Source organism: Acipenser ruthenus, chromosome 22, assembly GCF_902713425.1.
Source record: "Acipenser ruthenus chromosome 22, fAciRut3.2 maternal haplotype, whole genome shotgun sequence".
NCBI lineage: Eukaryota > Metazoa > Chordata > Actinopteri > Acipenseriformes > Acipenseridae > Acipenser > Acipenser ruthenus.
The window spans coordinates 7277570-7302347 of NC_081210.1; the positions used below are offsets into that span (position 1 = coordinate 7277570).

General features: G+C 36.6%; 1 protein-coding gene across 2 annotated transcripts in view; it reads left to right on the forward strand.

Annotated features, from left to right (window-relative positions):
* The window catches only part of LOC117431125 (protein kinase C beta type), a 117146-nt gene that overhangs the window by 23842 nt on the left and 68526 nt on the right, over window positions 1–24778 (forward strand). For both annotated transcript variants that reach the window (XM_034051765.3, XM_034051766.3), the window contains exon 3: window positions 20460–20542. In XM_034051765.3, coding sequence (XP_033907656.3) covers window positions 20460–20542 — 83 coding nt within the window. The remainder of the gene's footprint in view (window positions 1–20459; window positions 20543–24778) is intronic.

The following is a 24778-nucleotide window of genomic DNA, read 5'->3' on the forward strand; positions in this document are numbered from 1 at the left end:
TGACCTTTCTTTTTTTTTTTTAAATATCTAAATAAGCTGCTTTAGAGGCAGGATACATTATTTTTAATCTGGTGACCCCTTATTTTTATTTCTGTGTTTTAAATGTATTATAAAATAAGTATATTTTATCCCGCAAAGTTTAAGAAAACATAGAGACAATGGAGTTCTCATTTTTAAGATTAAATGTTATCTGTTGCATACATGTGATAGCTATATAAGGTATTTTATAAGTATTTTGCTTTATTAGTTTAATAGAAGAAAAATTGATAAACATGTTTTTCCTTCAGCAAAAGAGGCAAATGTCAGGGCTTGAATTACTGGGGGGCTGGGTGTGGGGTCGATTCCTTTTAAGTTTTTGCAAATAGTTTTATTTCCAAATTTCCTTTTTAACATGTTTTAAGCCGACAGGCATCACTTAAAACAGAAAGGAACCTGGTAAAAACGTGTTAATTGCATGATGATATTTCCTGCCTTGTCTATGCAGTTTTTCAGTATCAATCAACGATAACGGGCAGCAGTGTGGAGTAGCGGTTAGAGCTCTGGACTCTTGACCGGAGGGTCGTGGGTTCAATCCCAGGTGGGGGGGGACACTGCTGCTGTACCCTTGAGCAAGGTACTTTACCTAGATTGCTCCAGTAAAAACCCAACTGCATAAATGGGTAATTGTATGTAAAAATAATGTGATATCATGTAACAATTGTAAGTCGCCCTGGATAAGGGCGTCTGCTAAGAAATAAATAATAATAATAATAATAATAATAACGAGAAAGAGTCTCCTGACAAAAAATATACAGAAGAAATACCATGTCGTATTAAATGTCGATAAAAATAGATTCTATGAAGTAACCATTTATAAATAGAAATATTGAGAAATGTAATGTTTTCATACAAGAAGGGCCTGGTTTGCAGATTGGAGGATAGCATAGCGATAGAGATAGAGATGGAAAGTGGAAATCAAAGAGAGAAAATGCAGTTTCTTAGGCAGAAAAGGGACTACATTTGCAGCAGTAATCAGCAATAAAATATAATCTTGGAATTTGATATTATTGGATTGCTACTGTGTAATGTAATAACTGTACTTGTGTAGAAATGAAATTACAAAGACAATAAAGATCATGTATTCACAAAAAAAGTTTTTGAAAAAGATTCCACATGATTATCACCCTGCATCTCTGCATTTGCTTTCAATAAGATATTTGATCAAACATTGCCAAAGTGAAAATAAAAACACAAGGGCTTCCCCGTAGCTTGGAAGTTGGAAGGTATTCACAATATTTCCGTACTGTCCCAGTTTAAGGACTTCAACCATGTGGTGTATGTTAATGGTCAAAACAGTTGCGGATATAAATCCCATAAAACCACTCTAACACTGAAATATATCAAGAGCAAAACTGCTGCTGGGAACAGGGAGTATCGGGGATATGTTTATTAAAGGTAGATCATATGGAGAATCAATAATCCTGCTATTATTATTATTATTATTATTTTATTATTATTATTATTATTATTATTATTATTATTATTATTATTATTATTATTATTATTAATAATAATAATAATAATAATAATAATAATAATAATAATAATAATAATAATAATAATAATAATAATAATAATAATAATAATAATAATAATAATATTATTTAAAAATGCCCACTGAACACTATAGGATAATACCTCATTACTGTTCGCAGCCCGGCTGTGTACTCCAAATGTTTGTGGTGCGATTAAATAGCGAGCTAATGGAGTCGACCAATGAGACATCAGGCAGTGAAAGTCTCTGAGGTTTCCGTTTTGGGAGACATTAGAAACCTGCTGTGCAAACACTTGCACTAAGACCTTCATTAAGTGGCTAAAACCTTTAGATTTATTAACGGATAAAGTCATGAATAATGTCAAGTACATCATCAGGCCTTTTTAATTTAAAGTATGTGATTTATGACAATATTTTTGATCAGTCCTTTTACTAATTTTATAATAATACCGAAAATACATCAGTTAAAAAAAAAAAAAAAGATATATATATAATCGGAAGGATTCATGTGTTTTTTTTTATAACGTTATCGGTGAGTTTACAGTTTAAATAATCGATGAAAAATATTTACTGTATAGACTTTCATATTTGTGACATGGCCAGTTGTGTGGAAAATATAAATGACTGAGCAAACCTCGTAGAGTATTTTATTGGTCTCTCAACCGGTGGTTTTGCGTAGGCAGGGCGCACTGCTTTGGGGGTGCAGTTCAGATTGCCGAGCCCAGTGAAGAGTTCCTCTCTGGTGTGTGGGCGGAGATTGACAGCAGCAGAGCCGGGGGTCATGGCGCTGTGGAGGTGGCAGGATGAGAGCTGGGCTCTTTACTGAACGGAAAGAGCTGGAAAAGGGAGATGAGGACCATCAGGAGGGGGGTAGGCAATTTCGGCAGCTTTTGTTTCAGGCTGAATAATAAGATAAAATGATGCTCGTCATTGAATGTAAATGAAGTGCTTGAGCACTCCTGAGTTTTGAGTGGCAAGTTGGTGCTGTGCTGTACGTAAATCTTGTTATTTTTTTATCTTCATGTTAATCTCGTTTATTGGGTATGGGAGAGGGGGGGCGGCCAATGAGAGGAAGCAGTTATTACGGCACAGCGCTGTGAAAATAATAAATGCATGAAGTATCAGCATATCCATTAGTAACCCTTGTCATTAAAATGTTCCAGCCTGCGTACATTTTTTCTTTTTTTGTGTGCATGATTTCATGTAACACCCCTGTGAAAATCACTCCACTCCACAGCTGAGTTTTGAATCAGCGGTTTGTCATTGAAGCCTCTCTCTGTCTGTCTGTTTGTCTGTCTCTCTCATTCTGTTTTGGAAAGGTCTGTTTTATTTGCTTACAGTATATACTGTAGCATGTAGAGGCCCACTGACATTCAGCATCACTTAATTTTCTGGGTGGGACAGGGACACATGGGCAAATGTACCTTTTATAATCAGGGGCAGTAAGAATGATATTGCGAACTATGTCAGCCAAATGGAATTTGCATTGGTCAAAAATCTGTTATAAATATGTGTATAGCATATGTGTTCTGTTCAGTCATATATACTTTTTCCAGAATTCATGCATCACTGTTGTACAACAGTTACAAATTTATTGTGCAAGATACAATACGAATATCCATACTTTGAATTGGCACCCATTGCGGAGCTTCATTTGAATTTGGTTGGTGGTGAAGGTTCGAAATCCAGAACAGAAGTGAAGTGCATCTAGGCTGTCAAGTAGAATAATTAAGTAACTACTGAATACAAAGGCTGCCAATGTGATTGTTCTCTAAGCACTAGCAATACAAGCAGAAGATGAATTTGGGTGTCCCTTGCGGTCTGATCCCAGATCTCCAGAAGCCAAGTCAGTTCAGGCAAATAGCTAGACAGGAGGCCTGCAGTGGTGTATATGAAGTGGTGTTGGTGGTTCCCTGCCTCTGAACATCTCCCCAATGCCCCAGCACAACATTCGTTGGTACTGTCTTTTGGAATAAGATGTTAAACCTGTCTGGCACCGCTGTAGACAGTTTAGAGGAAGCAGTTGTGGTTTCTGTTTTATTATTTTAAGGGATTTGGCATTTCCTGCAAACCTGTTTGATTGACACTCCTTTTCTACAAAGCAACAATGTAGATATGAATGGAAAGAGTACTGTTCCTAATGCAGGATTCCAAGACACAGAGGACAGCTAAATCTGTATAAATGAAACTATACAAAATGAAACTATAAAATAAAATTCCCATGCATTTAGCAGGTGACACAGATTAAGATAAACTTGTAAGATGATCTAATTTATAAGATAGGTGGAAAATGAATGCTATGTTTTTAAACTAATACTGAATGTCTCTCTATACTTAAATAAATGGCTGTTTTTTTATTTTCTGTATGCACTTTATCCTGTTGTAATTATGTGGACAAACTCTTTAATAGGAAACACACAGCCATATATACAGCACTTTCATTGCATTGATCTCTTGTAGAAATATTAATTATTAGCAGTGTGTGTCAAAATGAATTGTGAGTATATTTATTAGAAGGATACAAACTATACAGGAAAACAGTTAAAAAAAGAAAGAATTGTTGAAGAATGATGTTACCACAGGTTAGGTATAAAGGCTTGTTAGAACAGAGGAATGAAGACTGTATACTCTGTTGTCTCTGAAATTGGTAATTAAGCGCATTAATGCATTTTTCGTATTGCATGCTGATTTTTATGTTTTAATAAAGTACTGACTAATTTTTGTATTATTGTTGGTTAATCGACAAAACTCACACCAGTAAGCCAGTTAACAGTATTGTTCTGATCAACTGCTCATCTTTGTGCCACATGTAGTTTACTCCCTACTGTGAATGTATATCCCTGGCAATGGGGGTATAGTGGGGGCACAGGTCCATACCCTGATTATAATGGAGTCCTGTATGTCTTAATGAAGGTACAGAAACCCCCCTTGGAGGTGTCCTGGCTTCCTCACAAACTGTATTTATTAATTGTCCAGTATATGCCCCAAAAACTGGATTATTTTTCATATGCAAAAGCTCAGTATATTTTATTCTGTTCTTGGAAGGTCAAAAACAATACTAAACAACCCTGGAACAGGATGCATTCCATACCAATAAGAGCCATTCCAGGTTTTGAAGTGAGTTTAGAGAGTGCCACAGTTTATAAGTAGCAAGCTTAGATAGCATTTGTCTATTGAAGCTCATAATAATACTGGCTCAGACCACTGTGGAACAGGTTCTGAACTGCACCCATTTTCTAAAGTATTACTTTGATTTAATGTAGTGAATTTGCTTCTTAATACTTGGTAATGTTGTTGGAGCCTTGCATATGTTGAACACCTCTGCATACACTAGGTTTACTTCCTCTATTTTTATACAGTAAATATATCAATTCAGTTTGTTTTATTTTCACAATTCATCATTTAATATTAAACAGGTATAAAGCGGGCTATCCCAGCACACTTTTGTCAGTGTGAATTGTGTTTGCCATGTGACGCTCTTACTAGTAAGCTGGCATGGCAGTGCCTGTTGCTAATTGTGTGGTGTGATTGAAGCAGGTCAGAGAATGGCAATTGCTGGCACTTCCGATCAGACCAACAATGACGCCAGCTGCCTCCCACATCTCCTTTGCATTTTCACAAAGGCTCGGTTTTGATTGGCCGTAGGCATTGTTGACTTTTCTGAAAGCACAAGCTTTCAATGTCACTTCAGATAGGTACTGTATGGCTGCATCAGGTAAAATGCAATAAAATAAATCTGCTTAATAATCGCAATGTATTTTATTTTTATTTTGTAAAATTGTTGCAGCTTAACTTTTCTGTTTTTTTTTTTTTTTTTTTATGTGAACTATATGCCAGGACTCCCTTGTAAATGAGGCTTAATTGGGCAAACCAGAGAGATTACCTTCCTTGCCACCTATAGCATAGATTTAGCATAGTCATTTTGGGATTGTTACATGCAATATTAGAATTGCTGTGTGTTATCTACATCATTTGCAGTATTGTACTACAGTATTTTCTGTAGTATACAACAGTAAGCCAAGGCTGGATTGTAATTCACACTATACACAGGGAAATTCTGATAATCCTATACTTTAAAGTACAGTATACCAAGTAGTACTCTATTTCATGGTCTGGTTCTGCCGAGTGTTAGAAAAACATGTTTGCATTGATGTGTTGACAAGTCTGACTTGTCTGGGTCTGAATCATAACGGCAGATTTTAAAAAAGCAATTTCCTTAGTCATCATGGAAATCATTATACACTACCATACGAGACCAGTAGGATTCAGCGCCAAGAGCCACATTTATGTTCAACAGCACACAGTCTGCTTTAACTAGGATCCATCAGCATCTCTTTACCTGTTTTCTGAGACAGTGTTGTGAGCAGGGTGCCAGGTCTTGGGCTGTAGACCTCGAGTTCTTGGAGTGGATTCCCAGGTTTTACACAGTTAATGATCGCCCAGTGTTTCAGCCCCAGAGTAGAGCTGTTACAAGTGATAAACGACGTGGGATGGCGGTTCTGAACCAGCAAGCAAATAAACCATCTGGCCGCCTCTTCGTTTAGCCCCATCTTTACCTTTTTCAGTGCATTAATACAACTGTTACTTTCTTGATCGATGCCAAGTCCTTTTTAAGTAGAAGAACCATTGTAGAAGCGAGTAACTAAGAGCTGTATAACAGCACACACCTGCAGAGACCTGCCATTGGCTTCAGGATGGCTGCTGTGGTACACTTCCTGTTGAGGACAGGCAGGAACACGTTCGGAGGAGTAGGGCAAGACGAAGAAGACCCTGCATATTCAATCCCAGGACTTTGCTGCCCTTCCTATGACATATTTTTGTACAAAATTCAGTGATGGAAATATCTCCCCTAGCATAGCTAAGTTCAGTTTTTGGCCATTTCTTGCATATTGGGCAGCAGTGTGGAGTAGTGGTTAGGGCTCTGGACTCTTGACCGGAGGGTTGTGGGTTCAATCCCCAGTGGGGGACACTGCTGTTGTACCCTTGAGCAAGGTACTTTACCTAAATTGCTCCAGTAAAAAACCCAAACTGTATAAATGGGTAATTATATTTAAAAATAATGTGATATCTGTATAATGTGAAATAATGTGATATCTTGTAACAATTGTAAGTCGCCCTGGATAAGGGCGTCTGCTAAGAAATAAATAAATAAAAAAATATTAATGTTCTGCAGGGATGGAAATAAGACTTCCATTGTATAGCAGTTTGAGCCATTTCTGGTTTTACTATGAGTTTAACAAGACACCCCTGAGCTTGTTACCTATACACTGTGGCTCATTAAGCTCTTAATAAAACCTTGAATGGGTGAAACTGCTTTGCAATAGGAGTTGAAAGTGAATATGCTCATGTCATGATATAAAAATTTTAATAAACTAAAAGTGAAATCTATAACCCATTTTTCCAGTTGCGTTTTACAATAAAATTACATTATGTAGTCTTCACTAATGTTGGCATCCTTCAGTTAGCGCTTGCCTTCACATATCTAGGAATGTGTCCTTTAAGGATGGTTATTAAAAGAGTGAAAACACTTTCTTCAACAATAAACGGTAAGAGGTGAGTGTTATCGCTGAATTGTAGCAGTGTTCAGTTTCAGAAGCAGTGAACGTGCCTTTTTTAAATTGAGTTTTCTTTTTGATCAGTATGGGAAGGATACTTGCAGATAATTGTTTAGTTTCAAGTACTTTCTTAGGGTAGGAAGCTGAAGGAACTCCCCAGGAAACCTCTGGTCATTTGATCTAAGCTGGTACTGTAGGCTGAGGTTTCTAAACTCTGGATTCATTCTTGGTCTTTCAAGTCTCCTGCTCCTTGTGTTATCTCCTGTAACCATTTCATGTTTTGTTTAGACTTCATACCATAGAGTACCAATTATAATGTTCCGTGTCTGTCTTTGTCTGTTTTCCTGTCTTTTTTCTGTGTGAAAACTCCTGATTCTGCAGGGACGCATTATAGGAAACATCTGCAATATATTTCACAGGCTAACACACTGCCCCCCTTATGACTCTATGGGCTTTGTGGATTGCAGAATTTGCTGCAGGCTTCCCTGAATGAATTGGAGACATTAATCATTGAGGAGTCACATCTTTAGAGAACAGTTTACATGCATTGGAGATTTATCTGGCCAGTACTCATGTTGGCCTTACACCCCATTGAGAGTTTGGATCGGTAACTTTTAAGTGGCCTTTCCCTCCTCCTCCTCCCAGTGCCCACAGTAGCACTGCACTGTGTATGTTATAGTACAGTCTAGTCTTAAAATGGTTTGCTTATGTTTGTGTCAACTGGCACGTCTGCTCGAGAGCAAGCAGTAGATTTCTGAAATCTGTTATGAAGAATGATTTTCGTATGTTTGATTGTGCGAAATTCAGATGTATTGAACGCATTAAAACGTTATCCAGTTGAAATTATTATTATTTATTTATTTATTTATTTATTAGCAGATGCCCTTATCCAGGGCGACTTACAATTATTACAAGATATCACATTATTTTTACATACAATTACCCATGTATACAGTTGGGTTTTTACTGGAGCAATCTAGATAAAGTACCTTGCTCAAGGGTACAGCAGCAGTGTCCCCCACTGGGATTGAACCCACGACCCCCCGGTCAAGAGTCCAGAGCCCTAACCACTACTCCGCACTGCTGCCCGATGTAATTTGGTATTTCAAAATTGTTTGCAGTAAATCAATTACAAACAGCACAATGCTATTGAAGAATGCCTCAGGCAGATTTGTAGTAAAACCCTGTTTTAGATTGAATTATAATTTATCCACTTAAAGGTTGTATGATACTGAGCTATATTTATAGGCAATAGAAAGGGCTGCTTAACTCACTGTGGTGTCTGCTGGCAGAACCATGGGTTCAAGATTGCATTGCTGAATGCAGTATACTGGATCCACTCATTGTTAAAAATGAGTGGGTGAGTGCTATGACAAGGCTTATGGTCACTAAGTGTAATATTATTTTCTTTGGTGGGGGGGGGGGGGGGGGCTTTAGAAGAGGGTGTTTATCTAGTATAATTACATGTTCTTTAATTGTTTAGAAATATAATGATCATTGGTTTATGTTTGAATTTGAATATTGGAATTCAAATTAGGTTATTTTTTCAGTCTTGAATTTGACTTCTGATATTACAGCTACTTGTAATACAACAGTGTCCCTGAATGATGAATTCTAATACATTTCTGGACCCTCACTTGTATTATACTGAAATACAGGTGTCCACTATACCCCATTAAACCTTCTTGTTAGTTTTTAACATGCAATAGGGTATTGATTTTCAGCAGCACCCCGAAATGATTGTCGATCACATCGGCAGCCTGGCCTGGAGGGAGATGAGGACATATTTCAGGTCATGAGCCAGTGTTGCAAACAATTGTTGGGAAGAAAAAAAACTTATTAGTTTTGTTCTCAAGATTTTACAAGTTATTACCCCCTGGCGATTCATCAGTTTAGCAGACACAGACAACCCTAATTATACTGTTTATTTACCGTACTGGTAAAATGAAAATGGTATTCATGTAATACGAGCAAGAGCTGCCGAGTGCTTGATATTAACTGGAGCTGGGGTGCTGTATTCAAACTGGCTAATGGGTGTGCATATATCAGGGAAGCTGACATGGTGAATAATGCTAATGATGCGATGCTGTGATCCTCTCTCTCTGTATGCTGGCAGCTGCGGCAATGTACAGTCTGAGACGTGGCTGGAATAGGAATGGCAGTGGCATCATGCAGTGTTGTTCGGGCGACCTGTCATGTGCGGGACAAGGCTCTGCACACACTCGCATTTGATGGGTATGGGAGAGTTTGCTTACAATGCATTGTGTCTTGTCAGAAATGACCCTGACTGGTTGTCGAATCATTGTAAGCTGAAAGAGAAATAACCACAAACTACCTGAAATGATCTAATTGAGTGTGAAGGCCATGTCGTTGAAGTGTGTGTTTGTGGGTGCGTCTTTTTGCCCCGCTTCCTGAGTATTTGAAAGATGAATGGAAACCTGCTCGTATCTGTGCAGTTTTCCTAATCTTGGACTCTTGACTGCTTGACATTTTTTAAAAACGTTATTTAAAAAGCAGCACTACAATACCCCATGGAAATATTGAAATCGGATCCAAGTAAAGATGTACTCTTGTCGGTGACGTAGTCAAGACCAAAATGTTGAGACCAAGACCAAGACCGAGACCGGATATGTTGAGACTGAGACCAGTATATAGGCAAACTACATAGAAAGTAATATTCAATGGCTCATAGGCTTCAATCATTCTATTCTCATGTTTTCATGTACACACATAGGATGGTGCTTCTAAAATTACTTTCATATCAGACTTTTAGAAATAATAAAGCAATAGAATGCGTTCACTTTTAAAAATATTATTATTATTATTATTATTATTATTATTATTATTATTATTATTATTATTATTATAAGCATGATATAAAATTATGCATAGGCTGAATAATTGTGTTTACTTGATACATTTTCCACAGTGGATTAGCAGAAGACACTGGTATAACCAGATTACAGTATGCATTCTGCTTGAAATGAACTATTAGAATTGCTGCTTTAAACGTTTCATTGCTCAAAACTGGAATGTATTAATCATATATATATATATATATATATATATATATATATATATATATATATATATAAATAAATTATTAGAACACCCCATTGCTTCTGCAGTTTTGATTTGTTGTGCCTATGAAATCAAACCACTGTATCCGAAAATCGTAGACAATTGTCAAAACATAGTAAAAAATGAGTGATTTGTCTAATTTAACTAATGATTTTAAAATGTCACACATGCAATTCATTTAAAATAGTAATAGAAAAACACATAGCTGCAAATGGATAAATAAATGACACTATTCAGAATCAGAAGTTGTTTATTAAGATGCCAAAGTGGTCTGACATTTTCACGAGTGCCTGTTGCTTCTATATCACTGATTACTGACCTAAAATAGAATTGTCTGTCTGAGGACACTCCTTTACCAAAAAGGAAGAAGTTCACCACACTTCTGACACCTTTGTGTGGCAATGCTTACACTTTGTCGTCCATTTGTTATTTTTCTCATCAGTTTCAAAATTGAGAATGCAAATATATTGCAGAAACCGAAACTGAACTGCAATCTTAGATTTGCTGCAATTTTTAATGGTAATTTCCTAGCAAAATATTACTGAAAAATAAGCAAACAGAAAAGGAAACGTCATGCACACATTCTCTTTTGCTAGTACGGGATCGACACTTCTTCTAATCTCTCATCTCTCTAGCCAATCAGTGGCTCGTTGCTATGGTTTTACCTATGGTAAGTGTGTGGTCTATGTTGAAAGGACATTAAATGCTACTAGAGTGTATTTTGCATTTTTTTGTAATTAAACCTTATTTTTTGTCATTAGGAACTGTTTATGTCTATGAGTGCGTGTGAATTTTGAAAAGAAATTAAGATACTTTTTAATTTGGGTGAAAATGAGGATGTAAGATAATCGAGGGTATTGCCAAGACCAGATGTGCCGAGATCGAGGTCAAGACCAAGATCTCAAAATGTCATCTTGAGACCAAGACCAGGTCTCGAGACTCCATCTCTGACTGTTGTGTAAACTTAATTACCTGCTTGCGCCATATTAAGGAAAATTAACAATGGTGAAATATTCAATAGTCAAGAATTTAATTATTTAACTAGACTTGTATACCTATTACAATGAAAGCCAATTCATTCCTACTTTACAGTAACATTTTGGCAAGTGAAAACATAAGCCACCTTCCCTACAGCTCTATGCAAATTTAGAAAAAACACTACTATAGAGGTTGAACCAATGTATCAATGAATGGTAATGGAGGTGTGTCGTGAGACAAGACCAGAAACGCTACATACAGTAATCCACCAAATGGTTCTTGAATGATAAATAAATTCAGTACGTATTCAGTAGACTTTAGTACATTCACCCAGTGTCTAACTGGAGTTTATATCACACATGATATAAAGAGTCATTGTATCTTAACCTGTATATCATTATGTGCATCATTACACCACTGCTGTAAATGTTATATATGGCTTTGCTGGAAGGGAGGAGCAAGGTTGAATGCAACGCTATAGTCTAGTAAGACCCTGACATAAACAAGCATGCCTCGTTATTGCTTTTCTAATAAACCTTCAGTGGCTGTATAAGTCTGAGGTGGTGCGTGATTGATAGCCATTAGACCAGAAGTGTTCCCTCAGGTCTATGGCAACAGATGTTATTTATGCGTAAAGGAATTCAGGATCCACTTCATTCCTGTATTAAGGTCCACCAAGATCATATAATGCAGGGATGAAAATAATACATAGCAGTTTCACACATTCCAGGTTTTACTATGAGCTTGGTTAGCCACAGTAGGTAACAAGCTCAGGTGTGTCTTGTTAAACTCGCAGTAAAACCAGGAATGGATCAAACTGCTATGCATTTGGGAGTCTTCTTTCCAACCCTATATCGGACTTACAAAGTGGAGTTTAAATGATTTTAATAAAATCTCTTTTGGTTGTCAGTCAGCTGCAAGACTCGTGAAACACCTTCCATAAGCAGATGGAAGAAAATGCTCTAGTGTTGGTTTTAGTGCAGTATTTTGTGTTGTTTATTTATTTTATTTTTTTCTGAGAGAAAAGTACTTGGAAGCTATGAAAACTAATATTGATCATCCTTTCATATGTAATTGCCTTGAATCGAGGTCAGAGTAAATACCAAGCAATTTATTCTGCACCATGTAAGTTTACTGCAGTAGGTGACCAGTTAATAGATTAAGTGTACAGAGCCTTCTTGGAATATTGGCATGCAGTAAGAGAGCAAGCAATCTTGTAATGGAAATGCTTGTGGTCGACTGATGAATTGCATGTCAGCACCAGGGCACTTGTCTAAATCCTGTTTTAAATACCTTTATACACAACTGTAACAATTACTATATTCACACAATTATTGTTTTGAGATTCAGTTTTTATTAGGGAGCTCCCCTAAATCCCTTGTTTAGAAAGATACAGGGTATTAATGCTAGTGACAGAGTAGCCATGTGCCATGTGGGTATATGCATTTGCTGCTGAGTGACAAGCAGGAGATCGAGACGGAGGTTGAAGTTGATACGCCCCGCAGGCGAACAGGATTTATTTACATGTCAACACACTGAACAGCTCACGTGACACTACCAGTAATGGCAGCGCACGGGGCACATGCAACACAGTGTACAGAAACTTTGTTAGGATCTACAATCTCAGAACTAATCTTCCCTGTTCAATAATAAACTAACATTGCTGAAGAGCTGCAACATCTGAGCCATGCAGCATCTAGCAAACTGAGTGCAGGAGACCAGAGTAGACTGTTTGTTTTTCTTCCCCTCCTCACAGCATGCTGTCAATGGCACTAAACACAGAATGAATGATTGTCAAGAGATAATAAACAGGAAAGGGTATTTATTTCTTTTTTTTCTCTTATACTCTCTATACTGCAACAGCTCGTTCGCAACTCCAAAGACGAAGAACCTTTTCATATGATTTTATATCCTTATTTTCATGTCTCAGAAAGGAATCAGGAAGGAATGAAGAAGAATTGATTACTCAGTTGATTATTTTTTTTTTTTCTTATTTTGTAGTTCCAGACAGCTCATTGATTGCTCATGCCAAAGCCTACTTAATCTCTCTCTCTCTCTCTCTCTCTCTCTCTCTCTCTCTCTCTCTCTCTCTCTCTCTCTCTCTCTCTCTCTCTCTCTCTCTCTCTCTCTCTCTCTCTCTCTTGCTCTCTCTCTCTCTTTCTCTCTCTCTCTCTCTCTCTTTCCCAATCAGTCTCCAATGTCAATATTATATTTGCAGTTTCTAAACGGGAAGCTTCACTCCCAAGACCTGGGAGATTAGGTGTCCTAAAATAAGGAGGGTTTGCCATTAGTAGCTCACCTTGAAAGGTTTGTGAAGGTTGAAGGAGTTCTGGAGCTCTTCAGACTCTTGTCCTTGGGAGAATAACACTGCGGACAGACCGGCAGCCAGTGCTGTAAAAGCCTTTCGGATTTTTTTTTTTTTCAGTCTGAAGTTTTTTTATTGGGTTAGCATCTCTAGCAGTGGCTATAAAAAGATGTTTATGTTCTACAGCTGATCTCTTGTATCCATTTCCAGAGTATCAATGTAGTACGATTAAGAGACTGCAAAGCTAATTTTTTTTGGGCAGAAGTCTTGTGTTATTATTATTATTATTATTATTATTATTATTATTATTATTATTATTATTATTATTTATTTCTTAGCAGACGCCCTTATCCAGGGCGACTTACAATCGGTTAGCTTTGTTCATCATTCAAGGAAAGTACAGAAGGTCTCTGAGGTTATTTTTCCTGCAGAACTGAAGTATACAAGCAGAACAATAAGACTCCACAGTGATCAAGGCTTAATGAATGCAGGTGTTTATAAAATAAGTTGCGAGTGCACTGCGTGAACATTGCGTATCTGTTTTGCTCTTTGATTCACAATAGAAAAATAACTAAACTAAAAAGATGGTTTCAAAAATGAGTTCTTCTACTGTAGATTCAAGGATTTCAATTCATTACCAAATGAAAGGAAACACAGTTTGCAATTAACCTTAAGAAATTTCTACTCTGAGAGTGGCGTCAATTGTCTTTCTTCCCACATGACATAAATCATTCTTCAGTGCAAACCTTTTTTTTTTTTAATTCTCACAAATCCATTTGTTAAAATATATATATATATATATATATATATATATATATATATATATATATATATATATATATATATATATATATATATATATATATAATTTAATCTAGGGAGGACCTTAAACTACTTTTTTTTTTTTCTGTTGCTATGCAGATTATAATTCGGGTACAATTTTGCTGTGCAGAATGTGTTTGGGTAGTTCGGGACATTGGTGGAAAGCAAGGCAAATAATGAAATTGTATAGTACACCTATTAGTTACTGTTTGTCTGAGGTGACGTTGTAGGCCTATTTTTAGACACAACCTGTAACTGTACTCCAGCACATGCTGTACAGCACTGTTGGATAATCTGCTTTTCTTTTTATATATATATATATATATATATATATATATATATATATATATATATATATATATATATATATATATATATATATATATATATATATATATATGTGTGTGTGTGTGTGTGTTTTTTTTTTTTAATATAAAGGAAAACTGCCATAAGGTAATGTAGATACACAAAAATGTGAATAATTGATTTAAAAAAAATCAATTATATGAGGAGGTTTCGGACTACAAATCCTTCTTCAGCCGGATGGAAAAAGCTGCTATCTATCTATCTATCTATCTATCTATCTATCTATCTATCTATCATTACACAGCTATGACCAAAAGTTTGCATCAACTAGAATTTTAGGATTGAGACACAATTAACAAAAACTATATAAACATAATTTCAGATCGATTTTAACATCATGTAATCAAAGAAACTACAAAATTATATTGCAAAAGTGTACCAGAAGCCATAATAGTAGTTAAGTATTTCATGTTAGATTTTGAAATGTCACATTTTTTTCAGTTTTTCTTAAGTATGTGGAAAACTACAATGCGATATGTAATTCAATATGTTAACACAACATTATTCAGCAGGCTTCATTAGACTTTATGAAGCAAAATTAGTTAATTCTATAGCATGATGCAATATACACTAAGACCAGTGATTTTAAACCAATTTAAGCATGCATTTAACCATTAAAAAAAAAAATTATATTCTTTTATGGCAGAACACCACAAAGAAAGTGGGGTTTTATTGTAAATAAACCAAACCTAAATATAATATAAAGGTTCAGTAGCAAGGGTATAGTGTGTGCCAGCCATTAAAGAGTTAACATACTGTATGCATTTTTTTTATGGTTCATTTATTGGATTCTAAAAAGTGTGGTCCTAAAATCCATAAGTTACTGCGCTGTTACAGCTGGGCACAGGAAGGGTCGTTTTTCTTTTTAAAACAATAACAGGAATTATTTGAAAGCAATCATGTTGTATTGATTCACTTTCTACAATTAGGAGTATTTTAAGCATTTGTGTGGGTGTCTCAAATAGGAGAAGATCTCTTAAGAACAATCAAATGAAATATGAAGAAAGCAACCCTGATACTTCCCTAGCGGATTTAGGCGATCATGTTATCGTTGACTTGGTTGGGGTTATTGCAATACGCTATCTTTGTCCAGTGGTTGCCCTAGGTGACAAGATAAAGAGTCTTCTTTGTTTAATAATATATACTATAGGGAGTATTTTCTCATCTTTCCTTCTGTCAATACTGTACAGGGTATATGTACCAACCAATGTTCATTCTGTGTTTACAGTATGGCACGATCAGTTGGAGCTACTGCCTTTGGGAGACCAGCAATAATTAAAATCACAGCAGTAAAACGAATTGCCTGTTTTTGCCATCAAAACATTTTAAACAAATGTTATCAGGGATATGCATGTGAAACGGGGATGTTTATACAGCAGGAAGTACAGTGTAAGGTTATTTATGACGTATTTGGTATTTCTCCGTAGTCTGTTCAATGCACATTTGTATTGTACACATGTAGTCTTAAACACGTCATTGTCAAACTTCATGAGACTACTTTTGGAGAAACTGGTGTCAAGATCGGTATGTGTATATATATTTAAAATTGCCTCACATGTGTGAAGTAAAGTAATTTTAAACCGTCATGCATGGATTTGTCAAGAAAAATAATAATGTTGAAGCACCAACTCTGAAAAATAAGTTGTGTGTGTGTGTGTATATATATATATATATATAATAAGTGTTATAAGCGGGGGAGGGGGTTGGGGGCACCACAGGACACGTAAAATACAAAATCAAATAACTCCCTCTCTATAATGCACATATAGTGAAGCAAAATATGTAACTTTCCGTGAATTAACCATGCATGAAGCACCAAAAAAAAAGGTAACATTCCCACTCGTGGATCATTTTAATTAGCAGTTTTTAAACTATAAATAGCCTGGCTTTTTCTTACCCGAAAAAACAATCTTAATAATATTGCTATTATTGATCTTCCTTTTAAAATGACCCTTGATTAAATAGATATTTGCATAGAATTGTCTAGATTTGTCATTGCATTTTATAGTGCAATATTTTTCCTTGTCAGATAGTACAACTGAATGCTTAATTTAATGCAGGTGTTCAGAAATCAAATCTATATTTTCTGTGAACCCCAAGTACTAGGTAGTACTATATTTATTCCAATATTCATAAAAGTATGATTGTACCTAAGCATAGGTAGCAGGCCGATTTTAAACTGGTACAGTACGTGAATTGGTTGCCTTTACATCCAGTGGTCTGTTGAACTTTCAGGCTGTTGGTTTAAGTCCCTATTGAAGGTTGCAATTGATCATGCGCCTGTATATCTGAGATGCAAGTACCCTTTGTTCACCCATGATACACAGCACTGCCATTGATCATTTTACACTAAATACCATAGAGACATTTCATCTTTAACACTTTGTCTTAGGTCCATTTTAGTATTCTAATAGATACACATGCTTTATACATTGTCATCTTAAAGCTATAGTGACTGGTAGGGAGTGGCATAGTAGAAACAGCAGTGAGTGAGTAGACATTAGCAGACACAGTAGTAGTAGTTGAGTGAGTAGGCATTAGTGTAGTACAGTAGGCTTGGCTTTGGTGCAGTGGTTATATTTTATTTCCCATTGAAAGTGGCTAAGTGTTACAAAGCTTTAATGCATAGAGTACACATTTGCCCATAATATAAAATAAAAACACTCGATATGACAAGATGATTTCAAGGGTATTTCAGAACAGCTGCAGTCTTCACTTGCAGTGCCATATCTCACCCTGTGAAACAGATTGACCGAACCCATCTGTGATAAATGATCTGGTACCAGTAAGATTTAATCCTGAACAGCATGCAGTAGCTGGGGGCACTGCCGTGAGGCTTTAAAGAGTTTGAGTAGAAGTTGAGTTTGTATTCGTATTAGATCCACCTCGGTTTTGCTCATTAAAATACACCCTGAGTCTTAGAAAGCCAGAGCCCAGTCCTTCTTTGTATTGGTCAGGCCACACTGTAGTAGTTTTGTTCATGAAAGTAGGTACAAGCAATACAATGTGGAATTAACTCGCTGGCAGGTTGGTACCTCAACATCCACACTGACAGGATTTGTGGTCCTGGCGACGGTTGCATTTGTCCTAAGAAAACCAACAATAATTAATAGGGGAGAAAGAGAGATGACAGATAGAAGGGTATTTATTTTCAGTATGTTAGGAATGGACTTTTTAATTGAATTGAAGAGACTGTACAATTAACTTCCGTTCATCTTCCCTGTCATGACGTTCCTGGTGTGCGCGGCAGGGTACCACCAAAGGCTGCTAGGTGTTAACTGCATGTATATTTAATGATTTCATAAATAATGAACTTTGAAATGGAGCCTCCCAACGGGAGTGCTGAGAGACTGTAATGTGAAACCATGGCAGAGGTTGAACTTTGGAACAAAGCTAGTTTCATACTGGCCATGCAAAGGACCCCCAGCTGCGTTCTTGGAATGCAGGACAAAATCTGCATCAGGACAGTCTTTTTAATCTAGATTGTTTGCTTCTGCATTGCTTCAATTGTAGATGTTAACTCTTTAACTTTCAATCATCTTCAAAACACACTGATAAAATTAGACAACCCCGTGTCTGCAATTTCTGCAAATGTATGGGGTCACTTGACTTACCATATGATCCACAAGACTGCGAGAGTTGTGTGCAACTATTCAGCAACGAATCCATCAAGACGGTTTCTGTGTGTTCCTGGAATGTTTGCTGAAAACCACCACTGGAATGCACAGCATTAGTCCTGCATACATGTGTAATGTAATGGAAAAAGAAAGAGACATTCTTCGGTGGCCAAAATCACAGGAACTTCCAAGACAGGACAACTCCCCAGTTTCCAGGTTGCTCCCAACTCCCACTATTGGCCAGCCCATTGTAAATGTATTACTCTGCAAAGCCTCCTGCCCTACAGCACAGCCTCAATGTTAATGGTGCTATTACTTACAGTACTTCAGAAGTGAACGTGTCGTTTGCGATTGACAAGTCCAGCTGCAAAGGAGTTAAACTGGAGGCGGATTGAATTTAAAGTTTTAAAGATATCTGAATCTGTTGTTTTAAGATACGACTGTATTTGCAAGCATACTGTTCATCTACATTTTATTTGATGAAAAGGTCAATCCAATTCAATCACTGTACTTGCTTTACCTGAACAGCACACGGTGCCAGTCAGTGTCTGTATCCACTTGCTTTTATTTGAAAAGTGCAGTGTATATAAATAGCCCAGGCTGTTCTTGTGAACCTCTCTGTTGTGCAGTCAGACATGTTATTCCAGGGATTAGATCTAAGATAAGAAAAATATTTTTTCCCTGTTTTTAGTTAATAGAAACCAAAACTGCAGAGGACAGTATGTATTTAAAAAAAATATTATAGTGTTACTGTTTGAACTTTTGTCCATGCATTATGTCCATGCAAGTGACTCCATGCTTAAAATACTCCATTGGTCGAACAGGGCCTGACTAGCCATGTAATTACATTATCCTGCCTTACTGTGTAATTACTTAGAAATGGCCTTGTGAACACCACCTTGTCACCTGATGGCACAGGCAATTTCAATGTAATTACACCAACCACCATTTCAGGGCAAGAGATGTTGGTAGCTACCCACTTATTACCAAGTTATTACGTGGTTATATATGTTCAACCCACATTGACTGGGGGAGAAAATAGCTGTCACGCTACTTTTGAAAGGATTTACTTTTCTGGAAATAAAGAAAAATTAGCCCAACAGCTTATGACTGAATGAACTTTTCCCACAAAATGCAAAATGCGTTGGAAGTAAATACCTGACTTTGTGAATTGATTTTTTTTTTATTTTTGCTTAATGAAAATGGATTGCAGGCACAGATGAAGAAGCGGTCTCAGAACCTGGTCATTAATAAAGTAGGTCTATAGGATTGTATTGATAGAGATAGATTGGAGTTACAGTAGGAGGGATTGATCAAGAGATGGGAAAGAAAAAAAAAACAGTAAGAACTGGAAATGAACACACAAAACAAATAAAACAAATAATTGTTTGGATTTCAAGCTGTTATTTAAATGATGAGGAAATTAGAAAGGTTTATAATTCAAATTATCTATATATTATTATTATTATTATTATTATTATTATTATTATTATTATTATTATTATTATTACCGGTATGTATATTATTTTTTGAGTGTTTCCAATTGGACATAATCAAACTTGCATGCATTTGCCTCCTGTATTTTAGCTAAAAATAAAAAGACATATTTTCGCAGTGTAGCTTTTAAGATATTTGGGTTAATCACAGTTTAAGGCTGCATGGGTATAATCACTTTTGCCAGTAAAATACATTTCCATTCATTATATTTCCAATCTCGCAGTCGGAGCTGTGTGCCTCGAGAAACTGAAGGGAAGTTTATTAAATCAAAAATGTAAACCAAACAAAATATACATTCATGTAATAAACAGTGTGAATTTGCAGCAATGTGCATTTGGGTTCAATTAGCAATAGCCCTAGGATTACATTTTAATTATGGTACTAATGCTATCCTTATTGCATGTTTTAAAAAGTTCTGAATAACAAAATAAACCATGAGATAAATAATTGCTTACACTTATCGTAATTTGTTTAGTTGGTACTTTTTATAAAGACGTTATAAAGATAGCAGAGCCATATTTAAGGACTGATGAGTCATTTTTTTTCATGAAAATGTTTTAGACTGTTGTACTGCTCTGTTTTTGAAAGATGATGCTGAAAAAATGTCTAGAATATAAATGAATGATATCATGCTGGGCCGGTAAAAACAAATCCTGATTTACTGCTGTTGATTTATCGATGCCTCTTCTCTGTTCTTCTTGCAGTCTGCTGCTTTGTGGTGCACAAACGCTGCCATGAATTTGTCACTTTCTCTTGCCCCGGTGCAGATAAGGGACCAGACTCCGATGTAAGTAAATTGAACTTTAAGTCCATTGTTATCTCTGTGACCCTGCATGCTGTCTAATTCCTCTTTGTCTTTTTAAAAAAAAAAATTATATATCAGTTGGTGCAGGTTTGTAAAATGGACATCACTAGAAGATGTGTGTAGTGGGTCTTCAGACAGGACCTTGTAACCTTAAGATATACAAACGATTGAATGCTCATGCCCCTCTGTCTTTTTATCAAATTGTCCTGGTAGAATGTCCCATTAAGATCTCAAATCACTTTTCAAGGTTAAAACATCCAGAGTCTCTGTTTGGGTAGTTCCTTTGGGAGCTGGGTACCGAGGTGAATAATGCTGGGGCACAGCAGCTTGCCATTAAGAGAGCTGATGGGTTTTGGCATTAAATGGGGTGTCGGCATTGAGCAATTGCACACAATTTTTATTTTTTTGATAAGTTTATAAGAACAGTAACACCATAATTAGAATGTAGTGTTTGCTACTTCATCATAACCAACAGCTATGGCCAAAGAATGTGCATCACCTAGAATTTTAGGATTGAGACGTTCATTTTAAAAAAGAGAACTACATGAACAAAATGTAGATATTTTATTTAACAACATGTAATCAAAGAAATGATATCGCAAAAGTCTACCGGAAGACATAATAGTAGTACAGTATTTCAGGTTAGATTTCGAAATGTCACATTTTTCAATTGTTGTCAGTTTTTCGTTATGGAAAATTCAATATTTTAACATAAGTCAGCAGGTTTCATTCGACTTTGTGAAGCAAAATTAGTTAATTCTATAAGGTGATGCAACACTTTTGTCCCTAGCTGTACATAGATTACAATCATGTAATTAAGTTAAGTATGACCACCTTAATTGTGTGTGCTTTTAAATGTTGTTAAATCCTGGCGTATATATAGATATACTTTGTGTTAAATGCATCTTTTAAGTTACTGCATCCCATCAAGTGTTGACTTTGTTTTCAGTGTGGTTTTCCCAGACATGATGATATGGCTTGTGTGTAACATTGCCCCTCCTATCTTATCCCCATCCAGACTGTTCTCACTCATTACCTGTCTTGTCTGACCTACCATGTGTGTCCGCTACTGCTAGAGCTGCTGTCAACAGTCTGAGCTTGATTACAGTCAATGTACTTTTAATGAGTTCACTACCTCTCCAATGGGTGACATCTATGGAAGAAAGTGACGGCTCACTGCTTGAAAAAACCTGGCTCTTCCTTGGCCAATTTTCTAATTTTGATAGATCTGAAGATTTAACAATAACATGTTAAGAAAGCTGTTTTGTTTTGCAAGCATTGTGCAGCTGGCCATGAAGACAAAAAAAGGAGAACTGAACTTGCATTAACACCAGGGAGAAATATCCATGAACTAAGAAAGTACTGTAATTCTTAAGGTATCGTTTGCCTATCGAAAATAAAAGCAAATGATAACGTGTGCACTGACATGAAGTTTCAAAGATTTTGGATGACACTAAAGAAGGGGAATTAATTGCTTAAAAACAATCAATCTAAAATCTATGGTAAAATGTATAGTCAAGTAGGCAACTAGACAACGGTTTTACCCAAGAAAGGAAAGACCCATTGATATTGCCACAGAGGTATATGATCCTAAAATCAATAAAAAAAAAAAAACGCTTTCATATCGAACTTCTTATCCATTTGGGGGCATTGCAACAGAAAGTTCTGCTACTTCTGATCCCCTCCTGACTGTGCGTCTGACTATGTGCCTGCACTGTGGTTGTTTTTCTCTTTTCTTTAGTTAAAGGCTGCCAACACCAAACTATCTTGCAGATTCTATAATGCGGCTGTCCCAGGGAGCCCAGAGGAGGTGATAATGTGTAATCTATTACAGCTAATAGAATCGGGGTCTACTGGGAAGGGAGGCTCCAGTCAGGAAACATGACTCTCAGATAATGAAAAGTCATTCTTTTTTTCACATACCGCAGTGACATTTTCAGTGGGAAAAAAATAAAGCTGTACAAGAGAGATTAAAAGTTCTCAGAATTAAACAGGACAGTACCCTCTTGGCTTTTCCCAGAATATTACAGTTTGGCACATTTCTGCATTCATACTAACTTGAAGGGCACACCACTACATGAAGGGCAGGTGATTAACCTGGTGGCAGTCCCACAAAACCAAGGTTCGCTTCTGACACACCCTTATTCAAGTCCTCAAAAACTTGGCTCACCCTGTCCAGTTATGTGCCAAAACAGGGAGCTTTTGTGCTTGCTCCAACTCATAATGAAAACAACAGCGGTAACCCGTGGACCAATGCAGACTCCCAGGAATGACCTTCCATCGCAAGATTTATTGGAGATTTGCATCACACTTCACTGTGCATCTGCTTTGACTGGATGCCTTTGAAGGACAGGGTCATCTGCATAATTCTACAGTTTGTGTAGGTAAAGCCCCCGCTCTCTAACTGTGCTCATTTAAATGTTTTAGAGTCAAGACACTATGGTTTAGATCAATGGAAAATCTATTGTAATAGTCACCCGTAGAAGCCATTCAGTGCTTGGTGGGGGATGTGCTTTCCTGTATATATATATTTTTGCTTGTTATTTTTACATATTGTACAATTTATCATCAGAGTTCTCATATGTATTTCCAGGGGTGGAAATAAGACTCTTATTGCATAGTAGTTTCACCGATTCCAGGTTTTAATACAAACTTGATTAGCCGCAGTGTGATGTAACAAGCTCAGATATTAAACTCACAGTAAAACCAGGAATGGATCAAACTGCTATACAATGGAAGTCTTATTTCTATCCCTGCAAAACATAAATATGCAAGAAATGGCCACAAACTTAGCTGAACACAATTTCTATTTAGGAAACAAACACTGATTTGCAAACACTTGGTTTTAAAGCCTGGAGTTAATCGCACATATTTGAACTTATATTCATGATTAATGTGTTTCCCTCTAAATATCAGCGTGATGTATTAACTTAATGATGATTCATCGGCGTGTAAAAAATTGATCGCCGCCTTATTGAACGCATTGGCCTTTTCTCAGCAACAGATTATCGCTTCAAGCCTCTTAAATAAATGAGCCAGCAGTTTAATTCTGTTACTTTGTGGGCTTCTATAGTCTAGTCTGTGATTCTCTTGAGTCATGGATGCTTGTGGCAGCAGGTGTCATGTTTATTCACTGGGCACGGATTACACTGTGAAATATCATCTTAGACTGTGGCATTTTCAGTGACTGTAAATTTAGCAAAATGTTAAACATGAAATATGTACAGCTCATGTGTGCATCATTACAAGTCCATATGTGTGAAGTTCTGCCTGAATCACTGTGCTATGTGTACATATCTTGACAGATTTATTTACGTATGTATTTAGCAATGCCTTAATCTAATAATTCAATCTAAAGTGTCTCTAAATATATTGTATACCCAGTGTGGGGGGCTGACTCGAATAAGGGACCTGGCAGAGGACATGATTAAATCATAACTAAGTCATAGCCTAGGGCACATACATTGGTTTCTCCTTACTGTCTATTTGTTAAATGTAAAGACAATGGCAAATGCCATAATACATAAAACTGGAGTCAACTTTAGGGCGGCATTGTTCTCCTCATTGTTTTCAAAGGGAATTATTCAGAATCTATTATAGAAGTGGGTTAATTAAAAAGTCATGTAGGGATTTGGTCCTGTTGACTCCTTTGACCTCCCCCGTATTGTGTAATAATGAAGCCTACATTCATGCCGCAGGACCAAGAAGATGTTGCATCTATCTTTTAAAGTTGCTTAGGTAATTTAGGACAAGATCATTAATGGCAGCTTTCCTAAATGAAATGCAAAATAAATTGCCTGCAGGGCATGTAGCAGAATATAAGAGAAGGTGCCTTTTGGTTTGTTTCTGCCAGCGTTCATTATAATGTTCAGGATTTATGATTAGACCTCTTGCATGTTGCACCTCACTTTCATCATGGTGCCAAGCTCATTAGTAGTTTGCTTGTTAAATGGGATACTTGTTCCCGTTAACACTGCCTTCATATATTCTTGCTTTTTATTGTATGTAAAGTTTATGCTGTTCTGGCCTCCCGCTTTCTTTCCTTCTTGCTTTCTTTCTTGGAGTTATATATGCACCAGTTTGCAAAAAGAATGGAAACTTTAAAAACGGAAAACCTCGGTACAGACGAGGCTGGGTACTGGCTTTGAGGAGCTGCTGCAGGGAATTGTGGGTGATGACATCTGGAGGGCATTAAATTCCACTGAGACCTGGAAATGG